The sequence below is a fragment of the Amphiprion ocellaris genome, chromosome 8, assembly GCF_022539595.1.
Source record: "Amphiprion ocellaris isolate individual 3 ecotype Okinawa chromosome 8, ASM2253959v1, whole genome shotgun sequence".
Lineage (NCBI taxonomy): Eukaryota > Metazoa > Chordata > Actinopteri > Pomacentridae > Amphiprion > Amphiprion ocellaris.
The window spans coordinates 13,931,913-13,946,964 of NC_072773.1; the positions used below are offsets into that span (position 1 = coordinate 13,931,913).

General features: G+C 39.5%; 1 protein-coding gene across 7 annotated transcripts in view; it reads left to right on the forward strand.

Moving 5' to 3' along the window:
• hdac7a (histone deacetylase 7a) overlaps window positions 1–15,052 on the forward strand; it is a 77,417-nt gene extending 62,365 nt beyond the window's left edge. For all 7 annotated transcript variants that reach the window (XM_055013051.1, XM_055013055.1, XM_055013049.1 and 4 more), the window contains 9 exons: window positions 1,093–1,148; window positions 2,206–2,293; window positions 2,455–2,574; window positions 2,658–2,755; window positions 9,297–9,415; window positions 9,828–9,961; window positions 10,773–10,854; window positions 11,590–11,728; window positions 11,854–15,052. In XM_055013051.1, the coding sequence (XP_054869026.1) occupies window positions 1,093–1,148; window positions 2,206–2,293; window positions 2,455–2,574; window positions 2,658–2,755; window positions 9,297–9,415; window positions 9,828–9,961; window positions 10,773–10,854; window positions 11,590–11,728; window positions 11,854–11,896 (879 nt within the window). In that variant the 3' untranslated portion in view covers window positions 11,897–15,052. The remainder of the gene's footprint in view (window positions 1–1,092; window positions 1,149–2,205; window positions 2,294–2,454; window positions 2,575–2,657; window positions 2,756–9,296; window positions 9,416–9,827; window positions 9,962–10,772; window positions 10,855–11,589; window positions 11,729–11,853) is intronic.

Genomic DNA, 15,052 nt, shown 5'->3' on the forward strand with positions numbered 1-15,052 from the left:
CAAAACTGAATATTCACAACAGGAAAAAACTAGACTGAAGGGGCAGGAAAGCAGGCTCAGGGAATCCAGGGCTGGCAGAACACGAGACGGAGTTATCACAGGCTGAGACAGAACAAAACAGGTTGAAATCCAAAAAGGGGGAAAGTGAGTCCAGGTGGGGAACTAAACAGGAACTGGCAGGAGTACAGGGGCAGCATTAAGTCCATGAAGCTGTGGAGGTTGGAAGTTGATGCAGGATGCAGAAGTCTAAGGTCCAGCAGGGAATAAGTGACTGAGCTGGGTTTATATAGTGGTGGTGACTGAAGACAGGTGAGGTAAATGGGCTGATCAGTGCAGGTGATTCACATAGCAGTAATCAGGAGTGCAGGCGGGTGAGTGAGAGTGAGACAGGCAGAAAGACAGAGACCAACAGATGCAGACAGAGGGAGCCAGAGATACAACACAAAGAGAGAGAGGTGACATGGGACGAGTGAGGGAGAGATTATAGAGGAGGGAGACCAGAGAGAGTGAGAACAGGGAGAGACAAATGACAGACAGGAACAAGGAGGGAGAAGAACAGGGACAGCAGCAGGGACCATAACAGTTATTGCTCTGATTTTACTGGTCCGGTCCACTGGAGATCAAACTGGGCTGAATGTGGCCCCTGGACTGAAATGAGTTTGACACCCCTGATCTTTACTGTGAAAAACAACATGGAATCAGATAAAGTAACACAGTCCTGCATATTCATGTTTTAATGTAAAAACTGTTTTTTATATTTTTATTTATATATATATATATATATATATATATATATATATATATATATATATATATATATATATATATATAGACAGGCAGAAAATAATTGAGAACCATTGCCCTATGTAGATATTCCATTAAAAAATCAGCCGTTTCCAGCTGGAATAGTCATTTACCAATTTAACAATGTCTAGACTAGAAAAAACTCTTTTCTTTCAAAAATAAGGACATTTCTAAGTGACCCCAAACTTTTGAACGGTAGTGTACATCATGAAACCTTCCTAACAGTAAGCTTAAAGCTCATTAAGTCTATGGAAACACTGATTAATGGCTTCATCCTCTTCTATACAGAATGGCTTTGCTGTGGTCAGACCACCGGGACATCATGCAGATCCCTCCAATCCAATGTAAGTGTGTGTGTGTGTGTGTGTGTGTGTGTGTGTGTGTGTGTGTGTGTGTGTGTGTGTGTGTGTGTGTGTGTGTGTGTGTGTGTGTGTGTGTGTGTGTGTGTGTGTGTGTGTGTGTGTGTGTGTGTGTGTGTGTGTGTGTGTGTTTTTTGCATCTTCTCTATGAAGGAAATTAATTTAATGATAGACAGTTGTCTAGTTGTACAATCCTGTACAACTACTGTATTGTTTCAATACTTGATGTTACCAGCTTTTGCCTTTAACATGATACCGGTTCTGTCTTGTACACATACTGTTGTTCCAAGTACTTGGAAAACTTGCCACAGTGGTTCTGTAGATGTGGGCTGGTTGAGATTAGATCATGGTTCGACTCTGAGCATCTGTTACAGGAGTCTGAGTTGTTTCTGCCTCTGAAGACAGTTACGTCTTTACTTTTTCAATAATGAAGGTGGAAGAATTACAACTACAAAGTGGCATAAAAAAATCTAGTCACTCAAAGTAGGTTTGGACTGAATTCTTTCAAGAAACACCCCAAACACGTGTGTTTTCTCTCCAGCCCACTGAAGTAAAGACCTTTGACTTTTGAAATCCACCTTAAGTGCTTGGACCTGGATTTATTTATTTTTTGTTATAATTCTTCTTAGTTATTATTACCTTCCTCAAGCACAGGAACACCAGCCGTTCTCCTGCCTCTTCTTGTCTGTAAAGTTTAAAAGTTGCGTTTTAAAACAACCTGATCTGACTAACGTGCTGCAGAATGAATGTGGGATCGATCAGCTGCATCCACTGATGGTATTACATGATGAGAAACAATCTAAACATTTTGCACAGTACTGTAACCTTCAGCTGATCCTCTCATCAAGACCCAGTGTATACAAACATGGAAACAAACTTTTTAAAAACCCAGCAAACACTACACACAGCCAAAACTCTCTGCACAAGTCAGAGACACTAAGACTTTCCATTATTCCCTTGTCTGCACTAACAGAGATATTCATTACTTTTTATTTTCATGTCGAAGTCTGTACGTCTCATTCTCTCTCTGTGTATCTTTTAGGGGTTTCTGTTACTTCAATTCTGTGGCTATAGCTGCCAAGCAGCTCCAACACAAACTCAGCGTCAGCAAGATCCTCATTGTTGACTGGGTAAGACATCTTGTTAACTCTGGCTAATTCTTCCACTGCTGTTTATATGGATGAGATTCTGGCAGCGCTCATACGTCCTTCAATCATACCGTTCATACTCAATAATGACTTTTTACTGTAGCATTGCTAATTAATTTATTGATTTATCTCCCAATGGCTAGGATGTTCACCATGGTAATGGCACCCAGGAGGTATTTTACAGTGACCCCAGCGTTCTCTACATCTCACTTCATCGCTATGACGATGGAAACTTCTTCCCTGGCAGTGGGTCGCCAGCTGAGGTGGGTGACATCCACGACACTTGATATTCTGAGCTCTAAAATCACAAGGATGATATTAATTTGACGTAAACATTTGGGCTTAGGTTGGTTCTGGAGCCGGTGAGGGCTTCAATGTGAATGTGGCGTTCACTGGAGGGCTGGAGCCACCCATGGGAGATGCTGAGTACCTCGCTGCATTCAGGTAGAACCAACCCCTGCTCTGTTTAAACACAACACAAACTTACAAAGATTAGGGGGAGACAGATGGGCAGAAAGTTAAAGGGTACAATAGAGATGCTGTGTGAGTCAAGTCCTTTTCACACCAAGATTTCAGTGACCCGCTGTACACTGAAATTATTTGCAGTCATTGCATGATATTACATATTATAATCTCCACTCACTTTTTAATGTTTTTTTCTGTAATTTGTTCCACATCTGTATGTCTGTCTTGATGTTTTGCAGAATTGTAGAGACACTTTCTCACGTTCTCATTCAGTACATAAGAAGTGTTTCCATGCTTGACAAAGCACAAAAAAAAAATCAAAGTGTGGTGCAAATGAGCTAAAGTAGATCTTTTTATTTACGTCCCAGCATTATCTGGAAGTTAGTGCAATAAATATTGAAGGCGGCTTATTTTTCTGTCTTTAATTCACATCAGGATGTGAAATCTAGTACATCAGACCAATAAGTCTAGCTTAATCCTAATGGTTTTGCCACCACCTGTGTTCCAGTTTTTATTGATCAGGATGAGGATAATCAGATAATTCCTCTCGTTTCCTTTTCACTAAGCCACAACAAACGCACTGAAGCTGATCAGAGGTTCGGCTTCACATTGCCTCTGACGTACTTCTTGCGTAATTAATAATCCTTGTCATTTGGAAAGCATGTGTCGGGTGCCTCTCGTTTCCAATAACTTCAGATGTTTTACAGTAAATGGTCTCCAGGTCTTGTGTTTGACAGATTGCGGACCGTTACTTCCTGCTGGTGGGTTGGATAATTGTCATTGGTGGGTGTTTAGCACCAATAAAGTTTCAGATGTGTGGGCTTTTTGGTTGTCTGGTGCATCTAACCCTAAGGAAACTGTGGCAACCGCAGGGTTACTGGAAAAGGAGCACAGTGGCAGACTTAAGGAGGGGAGCCGTGCACATACACATGTATACATGTGTTGGTAGAAAAACACAAGTTTCTCACATACACATCCGAGTGGTTGACCGTAATCTGAAGTCTAATGAAATTACAGGCAGCGTAGCAAATGATCTGCCCATGTATTTAGTTCCTGTCATGACTTTGTACCTCCAATAATATGTAACACCACCCAACATGAGATTTGTGCACATAATACCGCTTGTTTTAAGGAGTTTTTTGTGTGTTCCTAAGTAAAACACTGATTCCTTGCCTGTTCCAGAACTGGTTCTTTGTAGCATGACCCTGACCTCTGACCTTTTGTGGAACACAGCCACAGAAAGACAGATTTTCCTATGATAGTAATTCAGAGTGGGAGGATGTAGGTGGGGGCCAGCACCCTGTGTTTTTGAGGTGGAACAGATCACCCTTATGGCAGTGACGTGTCCAGTTTTGCCAACACTTACAACTTACTTGCAACTGAGATTAGATTTCTTCTCTGAGTGGAAGTAAAATATGTGTGGTATTCATCTGCCTGGTGGTAATAACAGCCCACAAGTTCCTCTCTTTGCATGTTTTCTTATTAACATGATCATGATTTGATCATGTTGGTAAGAAAAACAAAGATTTGGCCCAGATGTTGATAATGGTGTTAACAGTGTCTCCTCTAGAAGAAAAACATTTAGTGCAGTTTTGAAATGCATAACTTTTGAAGTTTTCAGATTCAGCTGACCCGCCCTGTTCGTTACTTAAAATCAGTCCACTGAGCACAGTGAACTAGATAATACTGGCTTCAGTGCTTTGTTTTCATGGTGAGAAACCTCCCTAAGGTTGTGGAGGTTCAGAGTTTCTGTGTGTATCTTCCAGAGCTTGATATAAGGATACCACATGATAACAAATTTAAAACAGAAAGTGTTCAATGCTAAGAACAAAATTGATTCAGAGTTTTTTTTTTAAATTTTTTTTTTTTTAACATAATGCCAGTCATATGGTCTTGTATTTAGATCTGGGCTTATTAGACGTTCACAGCGTTTTTCTATTTGTCTTAATGTGCTTTGAGCCACACATGGCAAGAGTTCCGCACATCCAAAGTTCTCTGATAATTGCCTGCTTAGTTGTAGAAAATAATACTGATCTGAAGATTTGAGCTGAGTTGGGATTCATAGATTCCAAGAAGACTATTGAAACTTAGACACGTAGCAATGCAGGGAGACAGAATTTGAGCCAGTTGCAAAGAAGAGAGAAAGAAATGCGGATAGATAATGAGTGGATGGCAACAAAGAAAGATGGATATGAGCATGGTCAGTGTCCGGCACACTTAGGGGTCAGATAGGTCGTACAGTGTAATTGTGTTATCCATTGTCACACATAATATCACAATAAACTTTACAGACTTAAAATATGAACAGTCTTCAACTCATTCCAAGGTCTAAGAACAGAAAGAGGAGCTTATAGTATATAGGGAAAGAAAGTTAAATGTACAATACCGTTCAAAAGTTTGGGGTCACCCAGAGATTTTCATGTCTTCTAAGAAAACTCACACTTTTATTCATGTTCTAACATAATTGCACAAGGGTTTTCTAATCATCAGTTAGCCTTTCAACACCATTAGCTAACACAATGTAGCATTAGAACACAGGAGTGATGGTTGCTGGAAATGTTCCTCTGTATCCCTATGTAGATATTCCATTAAAAATCAGCTGTTTCCAGCTAGAATAGTCATTTACCACATTAACAATGTCTAGACTGGATTTCTGATTCATTTAATGTTATCTTCATGAAACAAAACAGCTTTTCTTTCAAACTAAGGACATTTCTAAGTGACCCCAAACTTTTGAACTATCTATCAGTTTACATTTCATGTAGTGATAATGATATATCATATGTTAATATGATCACTGTGTACCTCCACACAATCTGTCTTAGGCCCTAATAGGGAAACACGTTGCCCTAATGAATCAGAAAGAACATTTTTCCTTTAATGGAGTCTAAACCTTTAAGACCCCCTCCTTTGTAATTAATAAAGTTCCCAAAATATTGAGGGATCTGCAGGAAAAAAAAAAGTATAGACGCCGTTTAATAGAACACATTTTATGGGTTAAAGTTTGAGAGCTTCAGAGGGGGAGCTTTGTTGTATTTTCACCTTATCCTTCACTCGCACCACCCCCCTATTTTCCATCACCCAGCCCTCGCCGCCACCCGGCACACACACGTTCTCACCCTCTTCCTGTCCTCCTTTTATTGATCTTTAATAAGCGTCCCCTCCTCTCCTCCACACTCCCTCTTTCCCTCCATCTTTCCATTAGTTTGTCTGTAGTTACTGTGTCTTGGGGGACCATGGCAGCTTTAATGGGTCTACAGGGGAGGTGGGAATGGGTTTTGCGGTTGTGTGTGTATGTGTGTGTGTGCGCGTGCGTGCGTGCGTGTGTGTGTGTGTGTGTGTGTGGGGATGAGTGAGGAGTGTGTGCATGCTCACACTTCACATCCACATGATTATGATAAAATTTAGGCATGTTGTGTTGCTCGAAATTATTTGATGAATCACAAACTTAACGCACCACTGACACTGATGGACAATTATTTATGCTGCATGTTTGTGTGCATCTGTATGTGTGTGAAAATGTATGCATGTGCTGTATTTGTCTTTGTGTTGCATAATTGCGTGGATATGATCATTCTGGGTTGTGTTTTATCTCTGTGTCCTCATTTTTGTCTATGAGCTCATGTTGTCCATCTGCATGCAGTCATGCCAGCAGTATGTGTTTGGATATGTGCATGTGAGCTTGAATGTGTGTGTTTGTGTGTGTATGAAGGGAAGGGAGGGGGGTCTCCAGAGTCCCCAGGCAGAATAATGAAGGTAAATGGATCCCAGATGGACTGCTTTTCCTCTTTTCTCTGTGTTGTCAATGACGTGAGGAGAGTGACAAGCCTCTAATGGGAAACAGACTCGCACTCTGCGGCTTTGAACTTCGCCGACAGCAACAAGCCGCAGAGTCAAGCCTCTCTCCACCTCTTGACAGCATCGCTTTCTTCTAACAACAATAGCATTAAGGAAATCTTCCACTGTTTGAAGTCCACAAACAACACAGTGCAGCTATAAGAGCTGACAAACAATATGACTCTGTGGAGCAGACCTGCTTTACTTGAGGCTCTGCAGCTTCTCTGGTGGAGAAACAATAGTCATTTGTCAGCTCTGTTTGAGTTGCTGAGTCTGGGATCAGCCAAGCCTTAGTTTCACTTGTCATGTTAATGACTCCTTTAGACTGGATCATTAATATTTGTTATCTGTGGGAGACTGCCTGGTTTGATTGGAAAACAGCTACACTGAATATTCAAGTCAGTCTTCACGAGCAAACTGAGGAAACAAATCCATGTTAAAATCTGTCAGCTGCTCATTATGTGTTTAATCAGCTGAGATGTGGACAACAGCTGGTTGTGGAAGCAGAATATCGGTGAACACGGTGTTGATGTTGGCTTTTGGTAGGTTCAGAAATGGCTTTTTTAAATGTGTGTATTCACTTTTGACATTTTTACTCCTGTTCGATGCAATTTAACTTCTCACTGATGCTTCAGATATCGCTGCACAGTAGATTGTTTTGGAATAGGCACTGTAAAGTGCAGAAGAAAAAGGGAACTGAGACAGTACTCATTTTGCATGACTGACGTACAGAAGTAGTCTGACAGAACACAATTTATTCCAATTTAAGGATTATTCACAACAAACAGAGTTTGTTGACATGCAGGATCCATGTGTGCTGAGCAAAATTAACAGGAGAGAAACCTTTGAAAGGAAGATTTGGTTGCAAAAAGAAAAGCTGCATTACAGTATCTTGGCAGCAGACAGAATGATGTTGACCAAAAACAGGTCTTCTGTCAGGAGTGTATTGCAATTGTTGCCACTACAAAAGTCAACACAAATGATTCCTCTGACCATTTAACTCAGCTCCACAAAGCTCTGTATGATGAGTACAAAGCCAGATCTGAATGGCATCCAAAGCAAACCACAGTTTTGGATGCTTCACCAGTGTTACACCATAATAGAAAGGTTCCAAACAGCTTTTTCATTTGATTTTTTTTTTTTTTTTTTTTTACATTTTCACTGACGATGCCCTCCATTATAACATCCCTCTAACCACTCTAGAATTACTAATTATTTCTAAATAGAGTTATTCAAGTCTTACGATGAAAATTCCTGTATTTTTTCAGAAGTATAAGCAATATCACAGTGACAGTTTTTCCAAAATCCTGCAGCCTTTGTCGCGGTTGTGACATCACTAGTTGTTTGTGTTTAGTTTACAGTCGCTCTGAAGCAGTCTGCAGCTTTTGTGCACTTAACTTACCCTCTCTCTGCCATGAGCACTTATAGAATCGCTTGCATTATGGTATATGAACCCTTCCTACCTGTGATGAACGTGGTCTGTGTGTTATTTTGCTATTGCTTTTCATGTGACTCCAAAGAAAAAGTCCAGTTTCCTGTCCTTCTATTCTTTGAGTTGAAGTATATAATTAAGGCTGAAATGGGCACTATATCAGAAAAAAAATCTACAATACGCATGTAATTTAAATTGTTAGGTTTTGTATGCCTGTGCAGCTGGATGTTTGTGACATCTTCAGTGGGTTATTGTAAAACAATAGGTGCATGTTACAGCCAGGGGATTCACACAAAACTGCGGCAGAATATGTCAAAACCCAGCTGACCTTTCCTTTACATTAGTGGTAAAAAACATAAAATAAAATTACACAGTGACATTATCCTTTAACCCTCTGAACCCCAGAACCCACTGGTGGGTTTGAAAGGCATGGTTTCATTTAAAAACACTTATTATCAGAGCCAAAAACTGTAATCATCAGATTTTCAACTTTTCAACGGCCCTTGAACTACTCATCTGTGACGTTTGATTTCATCAGGAAACTAATTCAAATCAAAGCTTAAATGATATTTTTTTCTTTATTTTTTTATTGCATGTCTTATTTAAGAATTTCCCAGTAATTAAATGTTTGCTCTGACTAAATTCTATTAAAGAAAAAACAAAAAAAATGCACTGTTTAGCGTATCCATGACTCGACTGTGACTAATTGTCCTGTGACAACAATTTGGAACTTTTCGAACTGTGCTTTTCACAAAGCAGATCGGAGACGAATATGGAAACAAATTAAAATTGTAGCGCTCATTTTTTTCTTTTTTATGATTTATGGCAGATGTCTATAATATTTAGTCATCAGTTTTTTTCCTTCCACTTGGAACATACTGCACATGTTGATTCAAGATTTTTTTAATTTTTGTAAATTAGATAATCAATGAAACTGAACTTATTTTTTTTTTCTTGGTTTGTGATTCATGGCATAATAAATGTTTCAAACTGTGGGAAAAAAACACATCTGAGCTCTCTCCCCTTCTAGCCATGGTTATGCTGTTTTCATAGAGGTGCAGGACTTTGTATTACAATGAAAATGAGTCCGCTGTAACAGGAGTAAAAAAACGCCCAGCAACTGCTTGGGGTTCAGAGGGTTTGAGAATGTCGGATATCTACATTAACTTAAAAAAAGCAGGAGAAATTAATAGCACCATTTCCAGTCCCTTGAAGTTACAGAGGACTGTGTGTGTCTGTGTGTACCTACAGATCTGTGGTGATGCCTATTGCCCAGGAGTTCTCCCCGGACGTCGTTCTGGTATCGGCTGGTTTCGATGCCGCTGAGGGAAACCCTGCTCCTCTGGGAGGGTACAAGCTCTCCGCCAAATGTAAGCACGGTTCTCCACCACAGACTGCACACTGTGTCCTCCAGTCTTTACCTCAAGGTCTTGTTTTAGCATGAGACACTAATAAGAACTTTACTTTATGGTCCTGTGGGTATTTGGAGATATTAATAGATTATTACAGCTTCTGTCAAGCATGGACCAAAGAGCAGAACTGTGCCTTCTTCCATGCTGCGCTTCGTCACTGATGTAACCATAATTATAGTAATTACTAGTTGGTATGATGCTGTGGGAGGATCTACGCAGTGAAAATACACGTTTTCATAGAATATTGGAAATTATAGTAAAACTCTTTTTGGTGACTCTTACAGTAAGTGGTTTGGTGATTGCAGCTCACCTGCCAAGCTTTACTCTGTTTTGTGCATGGTTCCTAATCCAAGTCAACGTTTCTGTGCAGGTTTCGGCTTCCTGACCCGCCAGCTGATGTCGCTAGCAGGAGGTCGTGTGGTTTTGGCCCTTGAGGGAGGCCATGACCTCACAGCTATCTGTGATGCATCAGAAGCCTGCGTCAGTACACTCTTGGGCATACAGGTAAGGCATGCTGGGAAATGCAGTTAGTTTAGTTTTTTTAGACTATTCTGTTTAACCACAAATGGAGAAGCATTTATATTTAAATTCTGTTCAGTGGTAGTAGAATTAGAATTTGTGGACTTGCAGTGGACTTTAATAGTCCTGCAAAACAAGCAGGGCTACACACTAAACAATTCTGTCTACTTCTATCATTTTTACTTTATTACAACTGAAAATAAAAGAAATGGCACAGTGTTCACTTGTTCAGTTCAATCCAGTCTTTTATTGTCATTGTCAATAAAACAATGAAATTTCATTCAGAGCATGCCATACACTGCATAGCAATGATATATGACATTGTTGTCATGGTTACAGTGATGCCGTGCCGTTATCTCAGAATGATGCAGAAATCTTTAACAAATCCATGGATCCAGACTATGATCCGCATCACTGCCGAAATCTAATCACTTGGTTCTTGTGACATTTCTGACCTTCCCTGAAAATTTTATCCAAATCCATTAGTCCGTTTTTGATTAATGTTGCTAACAGACAGACAAACAAACCAATGCCGATCGTCACATAACTCCACCGCGTTCCTTGGTGGAGTAATAAAGAAAGTATTGACTCATGGATGCAGATGTTGATAGACTAAAGATCTTAAAAGAAATGAACAATTCTAATGAACTTATCTCTTGCCTTAGAGATAAAGTCAATCTGAATAAAATGTAATTAATATGTCGAGTCTCTTTTCAAACAAATATTTTATTCTTGAAAAAAAATGCCAACATGAATGCAACTGAACTTTCTTCATGGCTGTGTCTCTGTCCTGTAGGACCCACTGCCAGAAGATATTCTCCTCCAGAAGCCCAATGCTAACGCTGTCCGCTCCCTGCAGACTGTCATCCAGATACAAAGTGAGCAGCAGTGACTTATACAGTTACTCATCTATCTATCTATCTATCTATCTATCTATCTATCTATCTATCTATCTATCTATCTATCTATCTATCTATCTATCTATCTATCTATCTATCTATCTATCTATCTATCTATCTATCTATCTATCTATCTATCTATCTATCTATCTATCTATCTATCTATCTACTCATCTACTCACTGTATCATTGCAATGTAAAGTGCTGCACCATTGTAGACAGAAGTAAGAGAGAATTCAAATATGTCTTATTTAATTTATATGAGACATAAAACGGAAGAAAGATTATTTTAGTTTGTTTTTTACTAAATCTAATCAGAGTTAATATTTTTTTTGCAATTTAGTTAATAAGACACGCAGAATAAAGTGATTTTGATGAAATCATCTAGATCTAGTGAATTTTCCCAAAGTAATGGCCTGTAAGAGATTACTAGTTCATTGGAAAGTTATCAAAAAGCTGAAAAAACAGAAGTTCTTTTGTGTTTTTACAGTTTGTGGCTCTGATAAATAGTGTCATTTTGGCTGTTAAAAAACACGTATGGAAGGTAATGGGATTTAGAGTGTTAGTCCCGTTTTTCATGCTCATTATCTTCTTCTCTGCCTTCTTATTACCATTACAATCAGCAATATAATGATAATAATGAGCAGAACAAGACATAAGTTAGGTTTCTCTTTGCATTTTAACATCAGTAACGTGTATGTATGTGTGTTGCAGGTCAATACTGGCAGAATGTGAAAGCCTCCAGTGGATCAGTGGGTTTGTCGTACCTGGCTGCTCAGAGTAGAGACTGTGAGGAAACAGATGCTGTCAATGCTTTGGCCTCACTCTCTGTAGGAGTCCTGTCCAACAAGAGGTACGGCACACACATTCATCAACACACACAAATACAGCCACACAACACACCAAAAAAGGGACCTGCATTTAGACAGTAGCTCTCTCAGCTCTCCGTTTACATCTATCATTCACACCTTCTTGCAGCCTCCCCGACGAGCCAATGGAGCATGACAGCGACTCAATGTAGGTGGATCCAACCAATCACCTTGCAGAACTCCCTTTCAGGAGCTGGGCCCCGCCTGTAGCCTCGGATCTCCTGCGCTGTCACATGAACATGAAGGGGACGTGTTTGTAATGCCACTGAGCCCCACCCATTCGCCTTCTTCACACACGTGTGCACCCACACAGCAAGCACCATCACACAATGCTGAACCTCTACGGACCTGCCGTTATGAGCACCTCAATGCTGGTAACCACTGGGCTGAAGCCAGCAGCACTACCTGCAGCTGAAAAACCTTCTGAAACCTCACCAAAGAGCAATACAAGTTGATTTTAATAGACTTTTCATGTCTCCTGACTGACATCGGACTGTGTGTGTGTGTATTAATAGGTCCATTGCCGAAGCGCTGCGACCACAAACCTTTTAACGGACAGAATTCAGATGTGAAGTTCACCTCTGACTCTTCTTGAAGCACTATGTACCAGCAGCTGTTTTGTTGCCTTAACTTTGCCTTAATGTAAAGACCGACATCAGGTTTCACAAGGAGGAAACTTTGGACTTTATATTCTTTTCTCTTCTGCCATGTTGCTTCCCAAATCTGAGATGAAACAAATGCTGACCAAACAGGATGCAAAATGATGCAAAAAGATGAAAACAATTCCACCCGCGCTTCATGGATACAATGCAAAAATGTCACCGAGAAGAAGTGGCCACGTCATGAAGAAAGAATACAAAAAGAGACACAGAGATTGTCTGTTTTAATGATGTCATTACATACAGTTTAACCACTAAAAGAAGACAACAAAGAACTCGAGGGAAAGAGAGAAAATGAAGACACAACACGGACAACTGTGGTTTTGTATAAACATAGCAAGGGCGGTTGTCCTTTGTTGTTTTTATTGCACTGTTCATTCCATAATGTGAACCATAAGAAATTCCAAAGCTCTGGGAAAAGAAAACAATTCCTCTCTGTAGATTATTTAATAGTTTTTTTGAAGATTTGGCTGAAATGTTTGCTATATTTTCCCACTCTTCATCTGAGATGTCTTATGAAGTCTCTAAGGACACATATGGGCCAAAATACTGTAGAGTTGTATTTCCTATGAAGTTAATCCGAAAAGTAGGCAAGATTTTAGAAGCAGGATCATTTTTCTCTGCTGTTCAGTGTCTTAGATTCACAAACCTACACACACATACAAAGCAGTGATGAACTATTGATGTACCACTAGTATTGAATACTGTATATTATTGTTTATATTGGAGACTAAAGGAGTGTTCATTCCATCGCGGCACCACTGAGGACCATTGTATTGTTCTATAGTAGCAATACTGTTAATGCACTTAATGGACATCACCCAAAGAAAGCTGCCTTAAAACAGCCTGCACTTGGCAAATGGACTGTATGGAAGCAACATAAGGGACAGGCATGGACACTCTGCTTTTGAAAGACAGTGTTTGAACCTGTGGATTTAGGTGAACATCACATATGCAGTCTTTCGTAAACTCTTTGTTTATGAGTACAGGTCTGAATGTTTTGTTCACTGACTAACAGTTTAATTACGGAAATTAATGCGTTGCGTTGGGTTCATCGTTGGAGAAGAACTTGACTGTTTTTCCATACGAGACTCTTCTCTGTAACTGCTCTTAGTAGCAACTCTTCTTGTTGTACAATCGGATCATCGAGACAACGCCACACATACAACAACATGTCAGTCTGTCATCTAAGCTGGTATTTGTAATAGAGGTCATGTTGATCATTGATTTGTAGATTTTTTTTTTGTTTGTTTGTTTGTTTTCTGACCGCCCTGCTTACAGGGGCATGTAAGGGCTCTGCATTCCAAAAGTAAAAAATAACAACATTGTGTTTCTTAGTTTGGAGCTTATTGTGTAGCAAAATCAAGCTTGTTAAAGTCTTTCTTTTGTGTGTACTAAGTTTGACCAGTTTAGGCTTTTGATTACTAATTTTTTTTTGATTAGACCTGCAGATAGCTGAGTCTAATTTGTGGTCCAATCCTCTATTATTATAGGCTCTTTAAGATTCTACAACTAGGAACTAGACACTAAACTCTCTTTAAACTGAAACTAATGCAATCCTAATTTTAATTCTAGTGTTGCTCCTTGGCTACATGGCTTTCTCTGAAAATGGTTTCTGTCTTGTTTTCCTTTGAGTTTTGTAATCCATGACTGGATTGTTTGAGCAGCACCATCTAATTTTCAGTTCCTCTTGTCATAGGTTTGAAAGAGAGACATATTTTAGTGTTTGTAAGTAAATTTAACTAACTGAAGGAAGTATTATCAGTGCAGCATTCAGGGAGAAAACTGTACGAGTGTTTGTTTTAATCAGACCCTGGGCATTGTCTGCCCAACAGAAGGCCTCAGAGCTTTTACTTTAAACAAAAGGTAGATACCAAAATGTAAGATTTTGCCATTGCAGAGGTGCCGCTGTTGCTGCAGCACTGTTCCATCACAGTAGGAAGTCTTGAGATGTCGTGAATGGAGTACTTGTGCTCTGCAATGAGTGGTCTGTCATTCTTGTGTTGTTCATGGTGTTCTTAGCAGCAAGTGACAGCATTTAAACAATGTGCTGTGTGTGTCTTATACAGCATGCCCAACAGGTGCATCTGGTGTCTATGAAGTTAGTGTTGTCTGATGTGTCAATGAATGGAGGCGTGTGAGTGTGAGAGCGTTGGTGATTGCACATGCGCCCGTGCATATGTACACATCTGTCGTGTGTTCTGCGCATGCATTTGCAAGTGTTAAAGTGTTTGTCTGTCCTTCAAATACTGTATATGACCTCTGTTGTATTATATTCCCAGTGGCTGTTTTTTTGTCTTATGTAGAGGCCAGTATTGCCTCAACTCTTAATTCCCTTTATTACTGATGTAATTTGTACCTTCTTCTTAAAGAAAGACACTGTAAATAGAAACTCCAAGACCAAAATACACGTCACACATGTGCCTTGATGCATTCAGTAGTATGTGTATTGGTAACTCATAACTAACTGGACTTACAGTAACTCTGTATCTTTAAACATGACATTGAAATCTTTGTTTCATGCTATTCTTTATTATTTACTTGTGTTATTTTTCTTTCACTTTTCCTACCATGTGTATGTATAGAAAGATTGTCTATTTTGTACTTTTTGCCTTTTCCTCTTGATTAAAAAATAATTTCCAGTATAAA